This window comes from Danio rerio, chromosome 21 (assembly GCF_052040795.2).
Source record: "Danio rerio strain M-AB ecotype USA chromosome 21, GRCz13ab, whole genome shotgun sequence".
NCBI lineage: Eukaryota > Metazoa > Chordata > Actinopteri > Cypriniformes > Danionidae > Danio > Danio rerio.
Genome location: NC_141041.1, coordinates 6150001 through 6175000, shown reverse-complemented (window position 1 = coordinate 6175000; position 25000 = coordinate 6150001). Strand labels below are relative to the sequence as shown.

Below are 25000 nucleotides of genomic sequence, written 5' to 3'. Positions count from 1 at the left end.
CCTGTTGGAGTCAAGCTCCCATGAGTCTTACAGGCACAATATTGTGCTGACTACAGCAAGATGTCGACACCGAGCTGGAAAATACGCATCAAAGGTGGAGCCGAGTGAGAGAGATGGGGTTTGAGGGGGGAATACAGTAAAGTGTGAGACTGTAACGGTGAGCCAGTAGACAGAGCAGAAATAAATGGATAAACTAAGAGAAAAGTTTCCATGTTACATGTGAAGCACGCCTCTTGAGGATGCTGACAAGAGTGAGAACATGAACTGAGCATTAGCTGTAGAGACAGACAGACAGACAGACAGACAGATGTATAAACAAACACACAGACAGATAAACAAGATAGATAGACAGATAGACAGACAGACAGAGAGACAGACAGATCGAAAGACAGACACATAAACAGACACACAGACATACACAAACTAACGGACAGACGGACGGACAAACAGACGGAAAGACAGACAGACAGACACACAGACAGACAGATAAATAGACGGACAGACAGACAGACTGACAGGAAAAAAAAGACAGAGACATACATGCAGACAGACAGACAGACCAACCAACCGACAGACAGACAGATAGACAGACCGACTAACAGGCAGACAGACAGAGAGACCGGCCAACAAACCAACCGACAGACAGTCAGACCGACTGACAGACAGAAATACAGACTGACTGACAGGCAGAAAGAGACAGAGACATGCAGACAGACAGGCAGACAGACAGACAGATAGACAGACTGACAGGGAAAAAAAAGACAGACATACATGCAGAAAGACAGACAGACCAACCAACCGACAGACAGACAGACAGACAGACCGACTAACAGTCAGACAGACAGACAGACAGACAGACACATAGATAGATAGACAGACAGACAGACAGACAGACAGACAGACACGGACGGACAAACAGACAGACAGACAGACAGACACAGACTGACGGACAAACAGACGGAAAGACAGACTGACCGACCAACCAACAGACAGACAGACTGACAGGAAAAAAAAAGACAAAGACATACATGCAGACAGACAGACAGACAGACAGGCAGACAGACCAACCAACCGACAAACTGACAGATAGACCGACAGACAGACAGATAGACCGACCAACAAACCAACCGAAAGACAGACCGACTGACAGGCAGACAGACAGACAGACAGACAGACAGATAGACATACAGACAGACAGACAGACAGACACAGACTGACGGACAAACAGACGGAAAGACAGACCGACCGACCAACCAACAGACAGACAGACAGACTGACAGGAAAAAAAAGACAGAGACATACATGCAGACAGACAGACAGACAGACAGACAGACAGACAGACATACCAACCGACAGACAGACCGACTAACAGGCAGACAGACAGACAGACCGACCAACAAACCAACCGAAAGACAGTCAGACTGACAGACCGACTGACAGGCAGAAAGAGACAGAGACATGCAGACAGACAGACGGACAGACAGACAGATAGACAGACTGACTGACAGACAGAAAGAGACAGACAGAAAGACAGACAGACAGACCAACCGACCGACAAATAGACAGACAGACTGACAGGCAGAAAGAGACAGAAACAAGCAGGCAGACAAACTGACCGACAGACAGACACAGACAGACAGACAGACAGGCAGACAGGCAGAAAGAGACAGAGACATGCAGACAGACAGACAGACAGACGCAGACAGACATACAAACACCGAAACAAAGAAAAAGACAAACACAGACAGACAGACACAAGAAAATGGATAGATACTGACAAACAAAATAGACAGATAGATATATAGACAGACAGACAGATATAGACAGATAGAAATAAATATAAACATAAGAACAAGAACATAAAAGTACAAAGCACACACACACTTTCTTCTTGGCCTAACCAGTGAAATTCATCCCGTCACACTCTGGTTTGAGAGTCGTCTGTTTCTTCCATTACGTTTGTTTGTGGGAAACCCAGCTCTAATTCCTACATCCACCTCCACATTCCAGAGAACAGCCACAGACGGACCATTGATCACTGTTGTGCCTTTACAAGTATTTAAACAGTTACATGTACAAGATGCTTGCACTAAAACAACCAAAAAGAAGGGTTCTGTTTCTGGAAAGGATGCTTTATGTTATAAAACTAAGCAGATATTTAAATATATAATAGATGTGACATTTGCAGCAAAAACTCCAAACAAAAAATTCACAGAGAAAGTATACGTTAATACCATATTGAAACATGTTTATATTTTCAAAAATACTGATATGGGATCAAAAAAATTAATCTGTAAACTTTTTTTTTAGATTTTAAATGAGGAAAATAGACATATGTTAGCGAGTTAACACTATACAACATACTTTGTAAAAAAATTTTGAACTAAACTGCACAACCTACAAGAAGTAACGCTAATCAATAGGATATGAGTCGGCTCTCTATAGAACAAAAATGATTGATTTTATTTTATTTAACATTTTTGCATTTATAAGGGGAAAAGCTTGGTAATGGATGTGACGTCTCTCTGTTATGGTGATGTTAAAGATGTAAAATTAGCATATGTCACAGCCATATCACCCTGCAGCCTAAGACCGGTTACTTACTGAAGCTAAGCAGGGCTGAGCCTGGTTAGTACCTGGATGTTAGACCACATGGGAAAACTAGGTTGCTGTTGGAAGTGGTGTAAGAGAGGCCAGCTGGGGGCGCTCAACCTGTGGTCTATGTGAGTCCTAATGCCCCAGTATAGTGAAGGGGACACTATACTGTCTCATTAAATTACTTGTGTGTCTTTGGTAAATCAAATTTAAAGAACCCCTATTTTGTATAAATAAAAGGTCATATTTTGGTTTTTAGCTCCAACATCGGACTGATATTTACATTTACATTTAGTCATATAGCAGACACTTTTATCCAAAGTTACTTATAAATGAGGACAAGGAAGCAATTTACACAACTATAAGATAAACTATGAATAAGTGATGTAGGCAAGTTTCACGTATGTAAAGTGTAATAAGCAAAACATTAGTAAATTGTTTTGTAATGCTCAGTTTTTCCACCTACACTTACTTTACGTCATGTAAATACCAAATGCTTAAGGCGCAACGCAGCTGCGGCTCTTAAAGGGAATGGGAGATGAGACTCTGATTAGTTTATTCTCAAAACACACCAATAACTCATTAAGAAAATAAACTCACCCCTTTTATACAAAGTGCCACGGCGCAAAGCGGATTTTCCCGTCCTTAAATTAGCAAATATGGATTCTGACACGCCCTGAAAGTGTTTGCGCCCTGCGCTTTCCGTTTTGCGCATGCACCGTGAAAATAGAGCCCCTAGTGTTTGAAGGGAAAGGCGCGTTCGCGTTTTATCGGATACGGCACGTCATATTTGGAATTGTTTTATGTCAACGTTGATAAAAAACAGGCAAAAGATCCAGACGAACAACCATTTAAACAGCTCTGAGTCGAATCTTTTATTTTTATCGGTATTTTTAAACAAGGTGCAATTTCAGATTTAAACATCAGCTGGATGTTTTCATTCACTTAGTGCTGTTACACACTGCACTGAAGGTCATTTTCTTTCATTTTTTGAGACATTTTAGAGTATTCTTACAGTAAAATACAAGCCTACACCAAAAAAAAAAAAAACCTTAGAAAGTGTTTAGCTATTTTGGTGAAACCAAAATTTTTTCCATGGCAAGGTTGACATTTGCATGAAATTGCGCATTATTGTCCCTGATGGTAACTCCTAAGATGCTAAGAGTTGTTTGACCACAGCTTCGATCTCCAGCTCTTGGACCATATGTGATCTGCTCTACTGCATCAGTTACTTAATATGTCTGGCCGTCTCAGAAAATCAGAGGCTTCGGTTTATTGTTTGGTTTCGTCATTCAGCCTTTCATTCACTCTTTAATGACACACTGCCGTCCGTTTTTCCAGAGGCTCTGCTCTACATTTTGATGTCTCTGTTTCTAGGCACAGACACGTAACACGAAACATATGGAGCATACAAGCCTGCCAGGTATTCCCAAACACACATACACTTAAAACACATGTACAGGCAACTCATATTGATAATCAAGTCAGTTAATTCAGTGATAAATCAACTATGATAAGTAAAGATGATGGTTAAGAGGACATAAATATACACAGTTATCTGGTTTCGTGTTAAGTCGGCCCCAGAAAAGCAGCAGAAAATGAATAAATGAACAATTTCAGGACCCACAAATACAAACCCTGCAATTCAAGTCATTAAAACACACTTTTATTTCAATGTAATATTTTTTTCAGTGTGTGCTATTCCTCAAGCTTTTTATTCCAATACTTTTGGCATTGATTTTGTTCCATACATCAAGACGAATCAATTAAAAATAATAGTGAAACTGAAACTAGCTGTGCGTGTTAAATGTGCTATACATATAGCATAGATATATACACTAAATGCCGCATACGGAGCCTAAGCATGCGTCAATGCAGCTACATTTGTACAGTGCTCCCAGGACATAAGTCATTTAATCGCACTATTTAAGACTAAAGCCAATCTGAAGATGCTGGGTATTTAGCGCTGTGTACGGGTGTAGCAATAAGCAAACAAAGAAAACAAAGCACAGAGGCAGAACATTTCATAGGTAAGATTTCGTTTTTTATGGTTTTCTACGTTACGAACTTTTGTGCTCAACAAGTATTGATGATAATACAGTCTCTTACTGCACTGATCAACTGAAGGAAAGTAGCACCAACTCGCACTAAATACTAGACTTATGCTAGTTTTCTTGAACAAAATAAGCAAACAATGTAATTGAAATATGACAACAAGATGCTATGGTGCCAGAAACTTGTATTATTGTCTGATAAGTGAACGAGTCGTTCATAACAAGGATTCATTCAAAAATGAATCGCGCCCTCCGTTAAAATGAAAAATGAAAGCAGGAGAGGGGGTGTGTTTCAGGACAGGGATTAGATCAAATTTAAAGGGTCACGAAACACCAAAACACATTTTTTGAGCTGTTGACAGTCGTATATGTGTCCCACACTGCTAAAAACACTATTAGGACACCTATATTTCACTAAAAAGTGTAAATTGGTTGTTTTTGCGTTATTTCAAGCAAATTCGTACTTCCTGTTTGAAACAAATTTTTGAAGCTGCGTCACGGCCATGACATAATAGCGTGTATTCCAGCGTATAGACTGGGCGTCTGTGCCTGAGTGAGTCTTATTACGTCTTACAGTGTGATGCATTAATGCATGAGTAAGGCTTGGTTCAAACCAATCAGCGCGCTCTATTGTGGAACTTCATTAATATTCATCAGTGTCACCGTGTTTACGCCACAAAGACGCCACGTTGTGTTGGCAAAACAAGCGTGAAGTGTTGCTTTTATAGTTTGCTGCCGTTAAGTTTCGTTTTCATTTTCTCTCTGTGAGAGCTCAGTCTCACGTGTGGATTAACAGTGTACGCGACGCTCGACAACAATAACTTGCGTGTCTGAGGATTATTGTTTACCTGAGAGCTGTTCTCATCTGCAAACGCTGAAATCTGAATTAGCTTGTAGTCTTCTCTCCATAAAGACGCGGCTCTAGTTGCTGGTGATTGTCCTGTCTCTACAGATTTGGTAAGTGAGCGACCAGTGCTCTTTGTTTATTCAGTTTGTTCGTATCGAATTAAGTTACTATTGCACTGAGTGCAGAAATGTTAGCACCGCATTTTGTGACCGGAAACACACACGCGGCTTTCTGATGCTACCTGCCGTGTGCATCTAAGTTTCCGGGAAATGCTGAGTTTTTTTCTCTCTCATTCGCCGTGCGGTATCAAACATTGCATGAAAAATACACGCTTGCAGCAGTTCCTTGAATCAAATATCTCGTTTGTCGCGAGAGGCATGAATGAATTCCCTGAATGAAAGAGCCAAACTGCAGTTAAAGTCCAACTTTTAATAATTTGGCAAATAATTCGACTACAGATGTCCATGTAAACACAGTCACATTGTCCGCTGTGGGTGTGTATTTTGACTCTGAAACTCGCGCGTGCACAAATAGACACTCCCACACCATCCCACTTTAGTTCCTCCGACACTCCCCCCTAAACAGAGCTGGACACGCCCACTTTTCTGACTTTTTCCAAAGTAGAGGTGTGAAAACACCCTGCTGAAACGAGGGGGTTTCATGGCCCTTTAACAGGGAGGGTGGATAATACATTTCCATGCACACAAACACACGCTCTACTCTAATGCTACCCTGTACTAAAATGGCAGCTTCAGTGACGAATTCCTTCCCATAGACAGCAACAGCATAGGCGACATTTAATGTAAATATCTATGTTCATATAAACCCGTCTAAATGAGTACATACTAAGCATTTGTTTTCCTTGCATGATGTTAATTGATTTATAGAAGTCCTTGTTAATAAAAAAAAATTCTGAAGAATACGATAGATGGATTTGAATATTTGCATTCAATCAGTCATAAAGTGTTGATAATGACTCTAATCTACTCCCATAATTGACTTTCATCATTTTGAGCAGTTGCTGTTTCTTTACACATAACATATGCATGCTCACGGCCATCATTTAAAGCAGGCATCCAATACAGGATTTTTCCAGCCATCCCGCTGCAAAATCCTTCCAATGCAAACACACACACACACACACACACACTGCTTACAGTAAAATGCCTGGCAGAGAGTCTAAACGTACTATAATCATGCACAGCTGAGACGCAACACACACACACACACAGACAAAGAGAGTTACTCATGGTGAACGACTGTACGTCTCTCAATGGCCTTGTTTGACGTGTATGTGCGTGGAGTATAAAGGAGTGATAGACGACTCATTGGGGATTCCCTCTAATGTTTACATGAAGTTTCCATAGCAACTGAAGATACAGTGAGGCAGAATATGTGGGAGCGCTTCAGCGTTTTTGCGTGGGTCTTGTAATCAAGACTGAATACAACTGAAACAATGTCGACTGGAAAGTTCACAGCAAAATAGAGTTGTTTAGAAATATTGAAATGTATTTTCACAATATCTTTACCTTACGGCCTTCCACCCCGACTAAACCAACAGGACCGGGCAGACCAACATCTCCCTGCAAACACAGACAAGCAAACATGACACACAAACAACCCAGTGCTGCCATGCAAACAAACACATACAATGCAGATGCTGTTCTTCTGTTTGTGTATGCTCAATATCTACTTTAAGACTTTTCCCACTTCTAATTTTAAACCCTGGGTGGATGAACCCTGCTGAAAAATCCAGCTTAAACCAGCCTAGGCTGGTTGGCTGGTTTTAGCTGGTCGACCAGGCTGGTTTTGGAGGGGTTTTGGCCACTTCCAGGCTGGTTTCCAGCCATTTCCAGCCTAGTCTTAGCTGGTCAGGCTGGGAGATGACCAGCTAAAACCAGCTTGACCAGCCAAGCCAAGCTGGGAGTCCAGCCAAAACCAGCTATATCCATTTAAATCTAGGCTGGTCAAGCTGGTTTTAGTTGGATTTGGCTGGTCATTATCCAGCCTGACCAGCTAAGACCAGGCTGGAAATGGCTGGAAACCAGCCTGGAAATGGCCAAAACCCCTCTAAAACCAGCCAACCAGCCTAGGCTGTTTTAAGCTGGATTTTTAGCAGGGAACGGTTTACAATAGCAATTCAGAAGAGGAATTAGAGCTGCTTTTTAACTGTTTATATAATCCCCCTGCACATTTGAAATATTTAACCCAATTTAATATTTTTTAACATTGTTCAAAATGACCCATCATACACTCTGCGCAATATGTTGCTATTTTCAGACCAGCGCAACTCTAATTTTGATGTTTTGCACCACGTTGTTTAAATAGCAAATGCATTTGCGCCACTTTGTGGACTCATAGGTGTGCCGAGCGAATAAGGCATCGATTAAGGCGCATTGTTATTTTGAGGAACTAAATTAGACTGCGCCACTGACCAACTGAAAGCAGGTCTAAAGTCCAGCGCAGAGCGCGTTAGTTATGCACCTATGCAGGTCCAAAACCCTTACACATTGCTTAATACACACAAGATGCACAGCAATACACAAATATCTTTACAGATGACAAAAAAATCAAAGAATTAAAATGTTCCCAAAACTTTTATTTTCTACTTAATATAAAAACCACTACCCCATGCCTTGTGGCGACCTTTTCAGTTTATTCATGACAATTTGCATTTTCATTATAATGTTATTATTATTATTATTATCAGCATCATTTATTATATGCATATTTATATTTGTTTCAATAAAAACAAGTTTAGATTTGTCCACCTGTCAGGTTTTGGAGACGTCTGTGTCACCTTGCGGGGCATGGAATGCGTGTTTGGACATAACTCAGTTTTTGATCACACTTTGTTATTATTGGTCATTTATTTGTTTGCAGGAAATTAGAACTGAATTTAGAAATAGTTTTGAAACAAATCTTTTCGCTTAACAAACGAAATGAAGTATGTAGGCTAATGAATGTCTAATGTGGAGTGCGTACATCTTCGTTTCCTTATCCACTAAAGTAAAGGAGTAAAGAGTAAAAGTAAAGTAAAGTGAAATGGCCGAATGGAGGAGGCTCATTCTTTGTGCTCGCGCTGCGGATGGTCTGTTTAACTGTTTTCTTGCCAGTGAAGTGTTTAGTTTTTCCACTTACAAACTCCGGCATGTAAATAGCAAATGCGCCATGGAGTGACACAACTGACTCTTAAAGGGAATGGGAGATGAGATTGGTTTGATACATTTTAATGCATTTTTCTGTCCTTAAAATAGCAAAAGTGGACACGCCCTTAATGTTATTGCGCCCTGTGCCTTAGACTTTGTGCTTACACCCTTAAAATAGAGCCAGTGAAGAATGTGTATGTATCTGAATGAGTGTGTGTGTTTGCTCACTTTATCTCCTTTTGGTGCTTTTCCAGGAGAGAGTCCGGGGTCTCCCTTCTTCCCCTGAAAGAACAAACGACAGAAAAGGTTGAGACTTATACTTATAAAGTTAGGGATTAAGACAATGTCATTGGTGTTTGCCCAGGCAAAAGCTAATATGCTGTTACATCATTTAACCCTTTAACTTCTACACACTATGCATTTTCTGAACCAATTTATTTGGTTAAATTGTGTTCCTGACACCATTTTAAGCACATTTATAAAAAAAAATAATAAAAAACTTTAGGTGAAAACCTTTGGAAATGGTCAAACAGATGGTTACAGAATCAGTTAAAGTGTTAAATAATTCTAGGTGGATGGCAGGGCATTGCTATACAAAGTAATCTGTTCTGCATGGATGCCAGGGTGTTACTAAACAACTGCTATTGTGTTTTTTAGTGTAAAGGCATAGCTCAGTTGCTTTCTTAAAGGGCACCTATCATGCAAAATTAACTTTTGGAAGCTGTTTGGACAGAAATGTGTGTAGGTCTCGGGTGTAAACAGTCATATTGGAGGGATATCTTCCTGAATAAAAATGAAAGTGCCAAACTGCAGTTAAAGTCCACAAATTAAGAATTTGGCAAATAATTTGATTACTGATGTCCATGTAAACACAGTCACTGCATTTTTTCTCTGTGTCTGTGTGTTGTTTTGTCTCTATGAAAATCAGCGTGTTTCCAAATTGAAACTCCCATTTTTATGCAAACCCTTCCCTCTTTCCCTTCCCTGACACTCGCTGCGTCCAAAACCGCATACTATATAGTACGCCAAAAACAGTATGCGAGCCGAGTAGTATGTCCGAATTCATAGAATTCGAAAATCTGTATGCGAGAAGTACCCGGATGACTTACTACTTCCGGCGAGGTTCTGGAGTGCGCATCCCATACATGCTGCGCTATCCCATGATGCCCCGCGAGCGAATTCATGAATGGGAGAAAAGCAATGCAATTGACACAGGTAGGTCATGTGACCATGACAAAATGGCGGATGTAATATGTCCGAATTCCATTTATACTTTTCACGTTCATACTGTATAGAACGTACTTTTCTAACGGCCGAGTTGTACGTTTAAATTCAAATGCAGTACCTACTGAGTAGTAGGCGGTTTCGGACACAGCCACTACCACCTAAACAATGCTAGATATATCCACTTTCCTGACTTTTTTCAAACTAGAGGAGGGAAAACACACTGCTGAGGTGGGGGGTTTTCGTGGCCCTTTAAAGGCACAGGCGCAAAACAGCTTCAACTCCTTCTGACCCAAAAATTTACATTTTCAACAGGGTATAATCTAATATGATCTGATGGATATTTTTACCTGAAACTTTACAGACACATTCTGAAGACAAAAAAAGGCTTAGGCCCGGTTACACTAATGCGTTTTAGTTTTAAAACAGCGTTTTGGATCAAAAACGATCCGCGTCCACACTAGCGTTTAACCTAGCGTTTCTGAACATATCTCCGTCCACACTACGCCACCAAAAACGTATATCACGTGACCATTCGCGCACTCTGAGCATGCGCGTTCTAGTATAAACAGGAAGCATGTGTCACGCTCAGCATTTGGTTATTGTTAGTCAACAAAAACCGGTTGAACAATGAACGCGATGGCAAAGAAAGCAAGAGAGGTATTTTTGTGGACAGACGACGAGGTCGATTTTTTACTAAACGTAACAAATGAATAACTGCACAATGGCGCCTCAAACAGACAATAGTGCAAACAACGCTCCCATTTCTGTGTCCATGTTGTTGTTTACAGTGAAGGCTGGTCTGCTGTCTTCTGGTAGCATTAAGATCATGTGTTATAGTCATGTGATAGGGGCTTGACAAATAAGGAAAGGATACGCAATGACACAAAAGCCCCAATCAGGTAGCGAATCTCAGCAGCCCCGCATCCATTTTCAGATGTCTCCGTTTTCCCCCATCCACACTGAGACAGAGCAGCAGCGTTTTAGAATGAAAACGGCCTCTCCAGCATTTCTAAAACGCTCCGTTTTCGGCGCTCGAAAACTCCGGCGTAGTGTGGACGGATGGCGTAACTGTAGCAAAACTTATGCGTTTTCAAACTAAAACGCATTAGTGTAAACGGGGCCTCAGATCTAGTTAAGGGGATCAAAAAAGTGGCCCCTAAATATGTTTTGCCGCTTCCTAATCCACCAGGCCCACTCAACAGCACAGCTCCTGGCAAACAACACTAAAGATGCTAATCAGATCAAAACACGGCTGTTATTTAAACAGCTTGTTTTGAGCTTCATACGTTACAGTAATTAAGGGTTTGTGTGCGCACGTTCATGCATTTGAGTCGCAGACATGCGGGAAGTCTCTAGGCCGTTACACCTTAACTAAGTTTGTCTTCAAAGACGGCCTGGAATAATTAAACACAGAAAAGCACAGACCATGCAATCACACAAACACACACCCTGCTGAGCTGCTCGCCTTGTTTACCACCTTTGTTGCATTTACAGGGATAAAACAGGCAAACCAATCACACACCAGGACATCACACGCACACGCACACGAACACACATCTAACCTGGAAAATGTTTAGTTTATAGCCTGTCTTTTTCACACTAAAGCTACACAAGCGCTCTTTTCTATATCATGGGAAAGACTTTCCACAACCTGCTGGGCTTGTTCTGAGTTTAAATAAATCAAAGTGTGTGTATGTGTGTGTGCATGTGTTTCCAAAACCTTGTCCGCGGGGTTTTGCATGCAGCCCAATAGTACCAGCAGGCGGTGCGGTGATGACAATAACAGAAGGTCAAACAGAGGAAGATGAGCAGAGCAGTACATGGGATCAGACTGCAGATAATCTGACAGTGAGTGAGGGTTTTTACCTTCAGTCCTGTAGGACCGGGTCGACCTGGCTTGCCATGTGGTCCAGGAGGTCCCTATAAGAAATGACATAAAAACAACGCACACATTAGAAATTAGAAAATTAGAAATTAACATTAGAAATAAACAATTAAGCAAAGTGGAAAAGCATGTGTTAATTCTCCTACTGCAGTGCAATAGCATTAGCACCCCTTGTGGCAGTGTTGAAAAGACAACTGCATTATAATGCTTGAAAGTAAAGGGGTAGTTCACAGAAAAATGAAAATTTGCTTACACCTAAGTCATCCATCTAATTTCTTTTCGGATTAGACCCTTTATTAATCAGGGGTCACCACAGCGGAAGGAACCGCCAACTTATCCATCATATGTTTTACGCAGCGGATGCCCTTCCATCAGCAACCCATCGCAGGGGTTTTCCACTTGCATGGGTTTGAAACCCATGCAAACTCCACACAGAAATGCCAATTGGCCCAGCTGAAGCTCGAACCAGCGACCTTCTTGCTGTGAAGCCACAGCGAAACCCACTCCATCCTCACACTTAAGAGATTAATGCAATTCTTTTCTTGACTAAACATGAAACAAGATATTCGGAAGCATGTCGGATCTGTAGTAGAAACAAAGAATACTAAAAGGAAATGAATGGCAGATTTTTCCAACATTCTTCAGAATATCTTCTTGTATATAACTTCTTTAAAACAAGTGAAGGATGCGCTGTAAGAAATGCTGGAGTATTTCAAGCTAAATTGGGTAAAATGTTGGGATAAAATTGTCCTATTTATTTAACAAAAAAATAAACAAATAACCTGCCGTTGGATTTGTCCCTATTACATCAGGAATTGGGTTGAAATAACCTGCCATTTTTTAACATGAAGTAAATGATGACAGGGTTTTCTTTTTTGGGTGAGCTATCCATTTAAACTACCTGACCCTTTTTTCTATGTTGGCGGTTCATTCTGCTGTGGCGACCCCATATTAATAAAGAGACTAAGCCGAAAAGAAAATGAATGAACCCTTTTTTCTGCTTCTTATGTTGTGTTCACATCAGACACGGCACGTGCGAATAAATTGCGCTATCTGCACATAAATAGATGCGTGAACATTTTGAGTTTACTCGCTTCATTCAGGAGTCAAATTCACTTCACAATAAACGCAGATTTGCGTCATGGACAGGGCTTCTGTCTGCCCACTGACTCTAGCTTCGTTGCTAAATGGCTAAATGGCTTTAGGAAGGCTGAAAAACAGAGTAGATTCTATTGGCACCATGTCTAAGTCCACTAGATCCTTTCAGAAGTGCACTCAGCTCTGTGAGTTAATCAACTCCCGCAGAAACTACACCTGGATGATGGAGGCTTTGAGCAGTGCTTCAGAATGAGCCGAGCCCAGTTTAATGAACTGTTGTCCGGTGTCGGCAAGAGGATTTCTCATTGGGTCACCAACAACAGGCACCATGTCAAAATCAATAGTCAATAATTTATGCACATGCAACTTCTTCCTTGTTTACATTCATGCAAATCACCAACATGATTCAGATTGATGTGCTTTGATTGCATTTTTTAACAGTCAATACATTTTAACAATTTAACAGAAGTAGCTGGTTTTGTTTGCTATTTTCTTGGCCGATACGTCTAGGACACAGGTGCCAAACTCAGTTCCTGGAGGACCTGTTGAGTATGCTGTAGGTCAGGGGTTTTCAAAGTGTGAGGCGCGCCTCCCCTGGGGGGCGCCAGTGCATGTCAGGGGAGGCGCGGGAAAAAATATTATATAATAAAAATATCATTATTAAGTTTAATTATTACATGTATTTTTTATTATATTTAAACGTTTTAATTAAACAAAGCTAAAAAAAAATAACACGTCAAAAATAAGAAAACCTTTTTTACCCAGAAGGCCATAGCTGTGAATTCGCTTCTGTTTGGCAAGCCCGTCAATACAGGTATATGCCTGCTAATACATCGGTTTCTGAAACCCCCCGATTCAAAGCCTTCAAGTTCAGGGCTTAAACCCAAAAGACAACGATATGATGATCAGTATTTGAGTTTAGGATTTACGTGGATCGGACCAGCTGATGAACCACGACCTTTATGTGTGGTTTGTCAAGATATTTTGGCTAATGACAGCATGAGACCCGTTAAACTTCGACTGTTTTGACTGGGATGGACAGTTCTTGGATCTGTTCTATTCATATTGAACCATCATCCTAGTTTTAAAAACGTTATATTAAAATACTTGTTATTACTCTGTAAATAATTGCACTTTCATGCAAATGATGATAAAAGTGAGTTAACAGTCTGACATCTGTCTGTGTCTTTATATATATATATATATATATATATATATATATATATATATATATATATATATATATATATATATATATATATATATATATATATATGTGTGTGTGTGTGTGTGTGTGTGTGTGTGTGTGTGTGTGTGTCTGTGTCTGTGTGTGTCTGTGTGTGTGTGTTTGGGAGGAGGGGGGCGCCAATGGATAAGTTGTGTCAAAATGGAGGCCCACTGTCTTAGACTTTGAAAAACCCTGCTGTAGGTATTATGAGTTCAGGCCTGTAACCAGCCTGGTGAAGGGGTGGTTCTGTTTTTCTTAAAAAGTGGACCTTTTTGCAAATATACAGCTCATTTTTTGTTAAATTATGAGACTTGAATACTAAATTTAGGTGACATTTTAAGCACTATTGTGAGCTGGATTAGCTTGTTGGATGATTATTATAACCACACTTTTTGCTGAAAAAATATTTTCTAAATATTTAGAATAAAGAAAAATGACAAATATTTGTTTTTAAAATAGAAATTAATTACATCATATATAATTAGAAAAAAAAACATTTTAGATTAAAAACTGTAGCCTAGTGTGATTTATTAAGCAAATAAAAAACTGGCCAGCACATTCAACATTCCAAATTAAGATTTTCACATTTTTTCTAGCCTCTCTTGTAAAAGTGCTTCACACTTTTTTATTGGTCATGTTTTCTTTTAGAATAGGGTCTAACATTTATAGAATAAAAGTTACCTGTAAAATGTTTTCTCTTTTTAAAACCAATAGAGTAGCGAAAGATGACTTCACGTATGTCAGAAGTTTTATAGCACAGCTGGATGTTTAACTCTTGAAAAATAAATGTTTGCATTGGCCAAACCTGATTAGCTGAAGTCACACCAGGATTCCGCTAGATCTTAAAGCCTTTTTTAATGGGATATTGTCACTATATGATGGGATAGCAGTCAAAACAGGACAAATGAGATTATGTATGGAACAAATTCTGGACCTTTATCAGTGAGGGGTGGGTCTTCGGAACCACCTGAACCCTCCCCCCACCCCCCGGCTATGGGCCTGGAGTAAGCTTTTTTTTATTCTAGATACAATTTATACTATAGAAGTCAACTCTTCACTCGTTATACTTTTGACCTTTCATGTGACCCTGTCCCTGCTCTGAGAGCACTTCATTTAAATGACTTCCCACCCGTCAAAGGTCAGAGGTCAGAGTGAGGCTCAAGGTCATTGGGTGTTACTGAAAGAAAACAGTCCATGAATAAGCCCAAATCAAGTGATACTATGCCATAAGTCAAAACAATAGCAATAAATATATATTATTGGCAGCTTACATAAAGTTAATCTCCATGTGTAACAATCATGAGAATAAACAAAGACACCCGGACATGCATTGAAATGCGATTTACCTGTACGTATAATGTATCTGCTATATTTTATTTAACCAGAAAAGACTAGTTATGAGATTAATAATAAATAATATAGCCGTGGATAATACACAGCATACATCTGTTATGGATATTTATTCATTCATTTGAATAATTCATTTTCTTTTCGGCTTAGCCCTTTTATTAATCAGGGGTCGCCACAGCGGAATGAACCGCCAACTTTTTCAGCATATGTTTTACGCAGCGGATGTCCTTCCAGCTGCAACCCATCCCTGGGAAACACCCATACATGCTCACATTCATACTCATACTATACGGCCAATTTTAGCTTATTCAATTCACCTGTAGCGCATGTCTTTGGACTTGTGGGGGAAACTAGAGCACATGGAGGAAACCCACGCCAACATGGAGAGAACTCCACAAAAAAATGTCAACTGACCCAGCCAAGGTTTGAACCAGCGCCCTTCTTGCTGTGAGCACTTACCCACTGCGCCACCCATGGATATTTATATTTATTTAATACAATATTAACAGTGCAGATTTTTTAAAAACGACCAATAAGACGATATATCTCTTTATTAATTTAAATCTGCATTGTTAAAATTGCATATTAACTAAAGAAAAGTTGCAATAAATTAAACTTGATTTACCTCCACAACTTATTATTCACATTTCACACAATCTATCAACTTGTTTATGGAATTCAGTGTTTTTCCCCCTTTATTTTACACTTTAAAATGTTTTAAGAATAGAAAAGTCCACTAAAGGAGGTCGAGCTTTCTCATATATGGCTCCTAAACTCTGGAATAGCCTTACTGATAATGTCCGAGGCTCAGACACGCACTCTCTTAGTTCAAAACTAGATTAAAAACCTATCTTTTTAGTAAAGCATGCACACAATGCATCACATAACTGTAGGATGCCTAAGTGTGCTCCATGAGGGTGAGATGCATTGCGTTATGAGTTGCGCACGATGTGTTATTTATTCAGAGGTGTATATTAGGAGAAAGCAAAGGATGAGGAGAAAGTGCAAATAACGTAGGCTGACTTTACTGAAAGGTCTCTTAGTTCTAACAAGCAAATACACACACACACACACACACACACACACACACACACACACACACACACACACACACACACACACACACACACACATACACACACAAACAAACAGCAGGCATTTAACATATAAAGGGTGCCTGACTGAACAAGGCCTAGTAGTCAGACTTTAACACAAGCTTCACGCACACACAGGCCTTTGACGCGTGAACACTACATGTTGACTTCAGTTGCTAAAACAACACCTCACACTCTTGCCATCCTGTCAACAAGGGTCAAAGTTCAAGCAGGGTCTCAAGGGTCTGTGTGTGTTTGATTGGGACTGAAGATTCTTCACAAGCACTCCTTATTCAAAGCCAGAGACCACCCAAAAAACAACAAATCATCTACTGTCTGTGTGTTAATGCTCTAAAATACTTGAAACACAGCACAGCATGGGATTTGTGCTTGCAATTAAACCATTTGTGGCACCTAATTTAACTCTTTATGTGTAATATGCTAAATTATTAGACGACTTGTGTTATTTGCATTCTTTTTCATATATTCAATTCTTCTTTAATCGAGAGAATATTAATGGGACATATTTTTAAACATAATAGTTTTAATAACTGATTTTTAGTAACTGATTTCTTGTGCCTTTGCCATGATGACAGTAAATAATATTTAACTAGATATTTTGTAAGATACTAGTATTGAGCTTAAAGTGCAATTTAAAGGCTTAACTAGGTTAATTAAGGTTAATTGTAGGCACGTCATTGTAAAACAGTGTCAAAAAATAAATGAAATCAGCTTTTTTTATTCCCACCAAACTAAATAAATAAGACTTTGTGCAGTATAAAAAATATAATAGGAAATACTGTAAAATGTCCTTGCTGTATTAAACATCATTTAATATTTAAATGATTTTTAATGATTTTGAAAAGTTAAAACAATATTTAAAAAAGAATGAAACTTTATATTAAATAACAGGGCTAATAAATTAGCTTTCAACTGTATTTCTGTATTTCTAAAATAAATGGTATGAGCTTTATTAATGCACTGTACTGCTGTACTTCTTTATAAACATCCTTCTCTAAGCAATCTTTTATATTGCATTACCTGTAATAATGATATAAATGTAGTCATTTTTATTAAACACATAATACTGTACAGATTATTCTAAATGATCAGTTAACTATTTTATTTTCCTAAATTTCTAAAATAATTTTTTTTATATTTATTTATATTATTTATATTTGTTTGTATATATATATATATATATATATATATATATATATATATATATATATATATATATATATATATATATATATATATATTATTATATACTTATATTATAGGTGGGCATAGATTAGTTTTTTTTTTATCTAGATTAATCTAGATTAAAATGGTTCATTTGAATTCTGAAACCCACACGAAGGCAGGGAGAACATGCAAACTCCACACAGAAACACCAACTGAGCCGAGGTTCGAACCAGCGACCCAGCGACCTTTATGCTGTGAGGCGACAGCACTACCTACTACGCAACTGCCTCGCTGACACTACAGACAATTTTAGCTTATTCAATTCACCTATAGTGCATGTGTTTGGACTGTGGGAGAAACTGGAGCATGCCAGAGGAAACCCATGCCAACACGAGGTGAACATGCAAACTCCACACAGAAATGCCAACTGACCCAGCAGGGGTCCAAACACATGCGCTGTAGGTGAATTAAATAAACTAAGTGTCTTTAAGTGTGTGTGTGTGTGTGTGTGTGTGTGTGTGTGTGTGTGTGTGTGTGTGTGTGTGTGAATGAGTGTGTATGGATGTTTCCCAGTGCTGGGTTGCAGCTGGAAGGGCATCCGCTGTGTAAGACATATGCTGGATAAGTTGGCGATTCATTCCGCTGTGATGACCCCTGATGAATAAAGGGACCAAGCCGAGGGAAAATGAATGAATGAATGAATGAATGAATATACAAAAATAAATTAATTAATTAATAAAAAGCAAATATGCAAGTGCAGATGAGTGAAAATTTTATTTATGAATAGAATGAACTTTTTTGATTTTATATAAATCCTTCAAAATATTCTATATTTATTTACATTGATATTTATACAGTAGCTTTAAATTACATTTATATAAACAGGAATATATTCATATAAATATATTAATAATATTATTAATATTAATTTATATAATAAACTTATATAAAATATGTTATGATATACATTTTGATCCTGTCAGAAGGAAAAAAATTATATATAAAATTCAACAATTCATAAAACAAAGAAAAGCAGATAAGCGAGTGCAGACGGACGAGTGAAAGTGGACGAGACACAAATCCAGAGCAGCATTAGTGTTTTGTTCTTGGGTCAGTTTGACCTGCTGATGAGACAAAACAGACACACACACACACACACACACACGCACACACACACTGGCGAGCAGCAATAAAGCGCAAATCCAGCAGGAGAAACAGAGTGTGAGAGATTTTATAAGACACTGCACTTTACACACTTCCTGTTTATACGAGAGGTCAAAGGTCAATGGCTCTCATCGTTTAACACTCACCCGCGGTCCTCGCATCCCGGGCTGCCCTGGTTTACCTGGAGGTCCCGGTAATCCCTGCCAAACACAAGAGAGCACTTATGAACCAAACACAGAGGTGTGCTGATACTGCTGTCAGCCTCTATTTCAAAACCAAACACAGCGGGAGGAAACAGGAAGTCATTTGACGGAATTTCCTTCTTCTGATAATGAGCTATAGATTTACACTGAATCCCACAGTGTGAGTGTGTGTGTGTGTGTGTGTGTGTGTGCTTTTATGAAAAGATCCCTGTTGGCAGTTTCTATAGCTTAGAAGAGATCTAACACTCCTACAGGTATTGGAGCAGTTATTTGTTTTTGTAAAATATTTGGTCGAATGTTTTATATTTGTAAAGTAAAAGTTATTTTATTTATACTAAATATGTATTCATGACTTAAGATGCAAATATGTGTCCTTATATCTGAATATGTATAAATGGTTACTTGAAAAAAAGAGTAATATTTTGTTTAATAAATAAATTAATTTTAATTAAATATATTCAAAATATTTTTTATTTAATCGTAAAAACTATTTTAAATGTATAAAAAATTATTCATATTTTGCTTAATGTAGATTTTTATTAATTATACTAATCAATTAATTTATATGAATTCATTCAGATTTATTTTTTAAAACAAGTATTTTTGTTATATATATATAATAAAATAAATCACTAAGGATTTATTAGGGTGGATTATTTTACAATATTTACAAAATAGAAATAGCTATTTATAATTATTAGTATTTTTAGAATATACAATATTATAATATATCATATTATATATTTCTAAAAATGCTACCTGATATAAATAAAGTTATTTTTATTTTGTAAATATTGTGAAATAATCCACCAATCATAATCTATTGATATAAATAAAGGATTCTTATAAATATTATTTTACTTTATTTATTTATGTAGTAGAAGTTAATATATATATATATATATATATATATATATATATATATATATATATATATATATATATATATATATATATATATATATATATATACACACATACATATTTAAACATATATACACATTTTCACTTATACACATACATATATACTCACATATACAGTTGAAGTCAAAATTATTAGCCCCCGTTTATTTTTTTACCCAATTTCTGTTTAACGGAGAGCAGATTTTTCAACACATTTCTAAACATAATAGTTTTAATAACTCATTTCTAATTAAGATAATTTCTAATAATAAGATAATATATTTATCTTTGCCATGATGAAAGTAAATAATATTTGACTATATTTTTTAAGACACTTCTATACAGCTTAAAGTGACATTTAAAGGCTTAACTGGGTTAATTGGGCAGGTTAGTGTGATTAGGCAAGTTATTGTATAATGATGGTTTGTTCTGTGTATCGAAAAAACATCGCTTAAAGGGGCTAACACTATTGCCCTTAAAATGGTTTTTAAAAAAATCAAAAACTGCTTTTATTCTAGCCTAAATAAAACAATTAAGACTTCCTCCAGAAGAAAAGATATTATCAGACATACTGTGAAAATTTCCTTGCTCTGTTAAACATCATTAGGGAAATATTTAAAAAAGAAAAAAAATTCAAAGGGGGGCTAATAATTCTGACTTTAACTGTATATATTGTATATGTTATTATTATTACTATTATTATTGTTGTTATTATTATTTTTGTTCTTATTATTAGCCATAAAAGTAATTTAATTTGAAACTACATATAATGAGAAAGCAGTTATTTAAAATTAAAAATTAAAAAACTAACCCCAAACTTAGTGTAGTTTCAAATAAAAATGATTACTCCAGTCATTTTTGCTTTTAGTATTATTATTATTAATAATATTTTGTATTTTGATGAATAAATGCAGCCTTGGTGAGCAGGAAAAGCTTATTTTAAAACCTTACTGACCCCAAAACATATATATATACATACATACATACATACATACATATATATATATATATATATATATATATATATATATATATATATATATATATATATATATATATATATATATATATATATACACATATATATATATATATATATATATATATATATATATATATATATATATATATATATATATATATATAAATATATATATATATATAAATATATATATATATATAAATATATATATATATATATATATATAAATATATATATATATATAAATATATATATATATATATATATATATATATATATATATGATATTTATAAATATGTCTATTAATAAATGATTGATTCATATAAATGATGTATAAAACACTTTCTCTCTGCAATGATTGACGCATACTGCCTTTTTTAAAAACAACATTACAATGGGCAGCCAATGATACTTCATGCTATTTCTTTCTGTAAAAAATGTAACATTTTTAATCTACCTGCCAACAATGGCTATTTGCTCCAAAAGTGTTTTAAAACAACACTCTTTTAAGCCATTTCAGAGCAAAAACATCATCAAATGGCCAAAAATATCAAGATTTTTCCGGTAATTTCACTCAGCCGGTATCATATAGATCAACATATTTGTTGAAACAGAGGCTCTGTCCTCCAGCCCCAGAGCAGTGCCACGCGGCGCAGGATGAAAGAGCTCCATTGAGCCGTGTGTGTGTGTGTGTGTGTGTGTGTGTGTGTGTGTGTGATGGAGGAGGGGAAGGGGCTCCTCATCCGCATACATGTACACAGACTCAAACACAGCCCCACATACACCCACAAACCCCTGAATCAACAGCAAGATCCTCCCATGATGCAACACTGCTTTTAGACTTCACTACTGCAACTGTCTACTACTGAAGTTTGCAATGGTACAGACTGCTCATGGTCCACTTTGCATCTCGGTATATAGGGTCAAAATATAGGGACTAAAATCTTTCTGTGAACTATTTCACAATATTCATTCATTCATTCATTTCCTTTTCTTTAAATAATCTGGGGTCACCCAGATTACCGCCAATGAACCGCCAATGAACCGCCAACTTATCCAGCATATGTTTTATGCAGCAGATGCCCTTCCAGCTGCAACCGATCACTGGGAAACATCCATACACTCATTCACACACATACACTACAAACAATTTAGCTTACCCAATTCACCTGCACCGCTTGTCTTTGGACTCTTTTGGACTTTTAAAAGTTTTTTTCTACATATTTATAAACATAATAGTTTATTTATACTCTGTCCTAATAAACTTATTTATTTTGTGTTTGCTATGATGACAGAAAATAATATTTTACTACATTGTAAATTAGCAGTTTTCCGTATTTTATGATTCATTCATTTTCTTGTCAGTTTAGTCCTTTTATCAATCCGGGGTCACCACAGCGGCCTAGTGGCGGGTCTGAGCACTGCTTAGAGATCAACTGGACATCAGACCATTGCTGGAACGATCAGTGCTGTTCAACCCGAATGGGCTATCTGTGTGCTAAACCACTTGTACCGTGTTAGTGTGACTGTAACCACAGCGGAATAAACTGCCAACTTATCTGCATATGTTTTAAGCAGCGGATGCACTTCCAGCTGCAACCCATCTCTGGGAAACATCCATACACACTCATACACAACGGACAATTTAGCTTACCCAGTTCACCTGTACCGCATGTCTCTGGACTGTGGGGGAAACCGGAGCACCCGGAGGAAACTCACGCAAACGTGGGGAGAACATGCAAACTCCACACAGAAACGCCATCTGACCCAGCCGAGGCTCGAACCAGCGACCTTCTTTATGTGTTGCAACAGCACTACCTACTGCGCCACCGCGTAAGCAGTAGCTGCGTCCCAAATGGCACACAATAGACTATGCACTATGTACTCATGCACTTACACACTCAACAGTATAGTATACGTATGTAGTGTCTTCCCAAATGGAGCACTAATGATTTTTTACTTCGCGGAAATTCAAACAATTTCCCAGATGACGTTTGCCGGTTGCTAAATAAATCAAATAAACGACCAAACCATCAAATAATACCTGCCACGAGTATAACCACATTCACCATCGGGAGGCGCTATAATCACTCTAGTAGGAGATTTTTGCTTTCACAATCCAAAATAAATGAAGTAATCCAACATGAGCACCCGATAGCTCCGCCCCTTCCGCTACATGAGCGAAACTGACGTGGTTGAGTGCGTGAATCACTCCACAACTCTTTTTACTGGTCGAAAAAGTGCATCCTTGGGTAATTAAAGTGCACTTATTCTGTTAAGAGTTTTCAGTGAGAACGCACTGCTTACACTATCTATACAACAAAATGGCGTAGTAAATAGTGCATAAGTATGCAATTTGGGATGCATCTAGTGATTTTCAGGTTTTTCAGGCATCTGTTCGGGCACACTGAGGGTGCTTTCAATCCTGTGAATTGATTCATTTGTTCTGAAACAGGGATTAAAATTGTTACAATGTTTACATTTACATTTAGTAATTTAGCAGACGCTTTTATCCAAAGCAACTTACAAATGAGGACAAGGAAGCAATTTACACAACTATAAGAGCAACAATGAATTAGGGCTGTAGGCAAGTTTCAGGTGTGTAAAGTCTAAGAAGGAAAGCATTAGTAATTTTTATTTATTTATTTATTTATTTTTGTAGTTAGTTGAGGAACCAGAGAGGGAGATGCAGATTAGTAAGGAAAATGGAGACTAAATAGTTGAGTTTTTAGTCGCTTTTTGAAGACAGCGAGTGACTCTGCCGTTCTGATGCACTTAGGGAGTTAATTCCACCAACCACGAGGCGATGTTCATTCACAGAACGCAAGTTTCTGGAGTGCCTATAGATCTGCAGAAGTGAGAGCAGATAAGAAGGGGCGCAGCCAGAAATCGCTTTGTAAGCAAACATCAGAGCTTTAAATTTGATGCGAGCAGCAACTGGCAGCCAGTGCAAACGAATGAGTAGCGGAGTGACATGTGCTCTTTTAGATTCATTAAAGACCACTCGTGCTGCTGCGTTCTGAAGCATCTGAAGAGGCTTGATAGAGTTAGTTGGAAGCCCGGCTAGTAGAGAGTTGCAATAGTCCAGTCTGTAAAGAACAAGAGCTTGAACAAGGAGTTGAGCTGCATGTTCAGATAAGAAGGGTCGGATCTTTCTGATGTTGTAGAGTGCGAATCTGCACGATCGAGCAGTTCTAGAGATGTGGTCAGAGAAGTTTAGTTGGTCATCAATCGTTAATCGTTTATTTTTGTTGTTGGTGCGGTTCGCTTTCACACGGCAAAGTTTCTAAACAGACTAAAAGAGCTAAAACAAGTCATGTGTGAGTAAACTCTCCTCACATTGGTCAGAGTTTCATGGTTTATTTTGCAGAGTCCTGCTCAGGTGTTAAACGCCCTTATTTTAATTTAATGGAGATGGGCAATAAGACATTATAAGCGGAAAGCTGCGCTTTAATTTTGAATGGTGACACCCTCAGACATCGTCACTAGATATAAATCAGAGGTAAGACTCTCCCATGCATAGCCCTTGGGTAGACTGCAGTTCGGTTAATGTTCCTGACGGACTAACAGCTCTCGTTAATAGTTCAGCATGCTTTCACTTTCGTATTTAACATGAAACGAATGGGAATGACATCTCACCATACTCATCATTCTCTCTTCATATAGCCATATCCGCCTAATACATATCCATAATACACTGGGATATAGCCGGGCTCAGATTGTATCGCTTTCTCACTGCAATTGATCCACTCCAGAGTTCATTTCAATCGAGCCGAGACCACCCAATAGTATCTGGATGCAGCTTTTATGATGCGAGCTGAGACTGCATCACTCAGCGAATGTCAGACTCAATGCACTCAAATAGAGCTAGTGACGTCACTGTGACAGGTAGGGTTAGGGGTGGGGTTAGGTGAGCCCATTAAAAAGCATTGGATGCAGCCCAGATTGCACTGCACCAGGTCTGCAGCCAGACCCCTCTCAGACCACCTCATTCAGGCGATCTCGGACCGGTTGATTTGGTGCGGATCAGAG

At 38.0% G+C, this 25000-nt stretch overlaps 1 protein-coding gene across 2 annotated transcripts in view; it reads right to left on the bottom strand.

The window, feature by feature from the left end:
* Positions 1 to 25000, bottom strand: part of col27a1a (collagen, type XXVII, alpha 1a) — a 229348-nt gene that overhangs the window by 114392 nt on the left and 89956 nt on the right. For both annotated transcript variants that reach the window (XM_087299058.1, NM_001163294.1), the window contains 4 exons: positions 19026 to 19079; positions 11739 to 11792; positions 8874 to 8927; positions 7026 to 7079 (listed from right to left, as the gene is read on the bottom strand). In XM_087299058.1, the coding sequence (XP_087155184.1) occupies positions 7026 to 7079; positions 8874 to 8927; positions 11739 to 11792; positions 19026 to 19079 (216 nt within the window). The remainder of the gene's footprint in view (positions 1 to 7025; positions 7080 to 8873; positions 8928 to 11738; positions 11793 to 19025; positions 19080 to 25000) is intronic.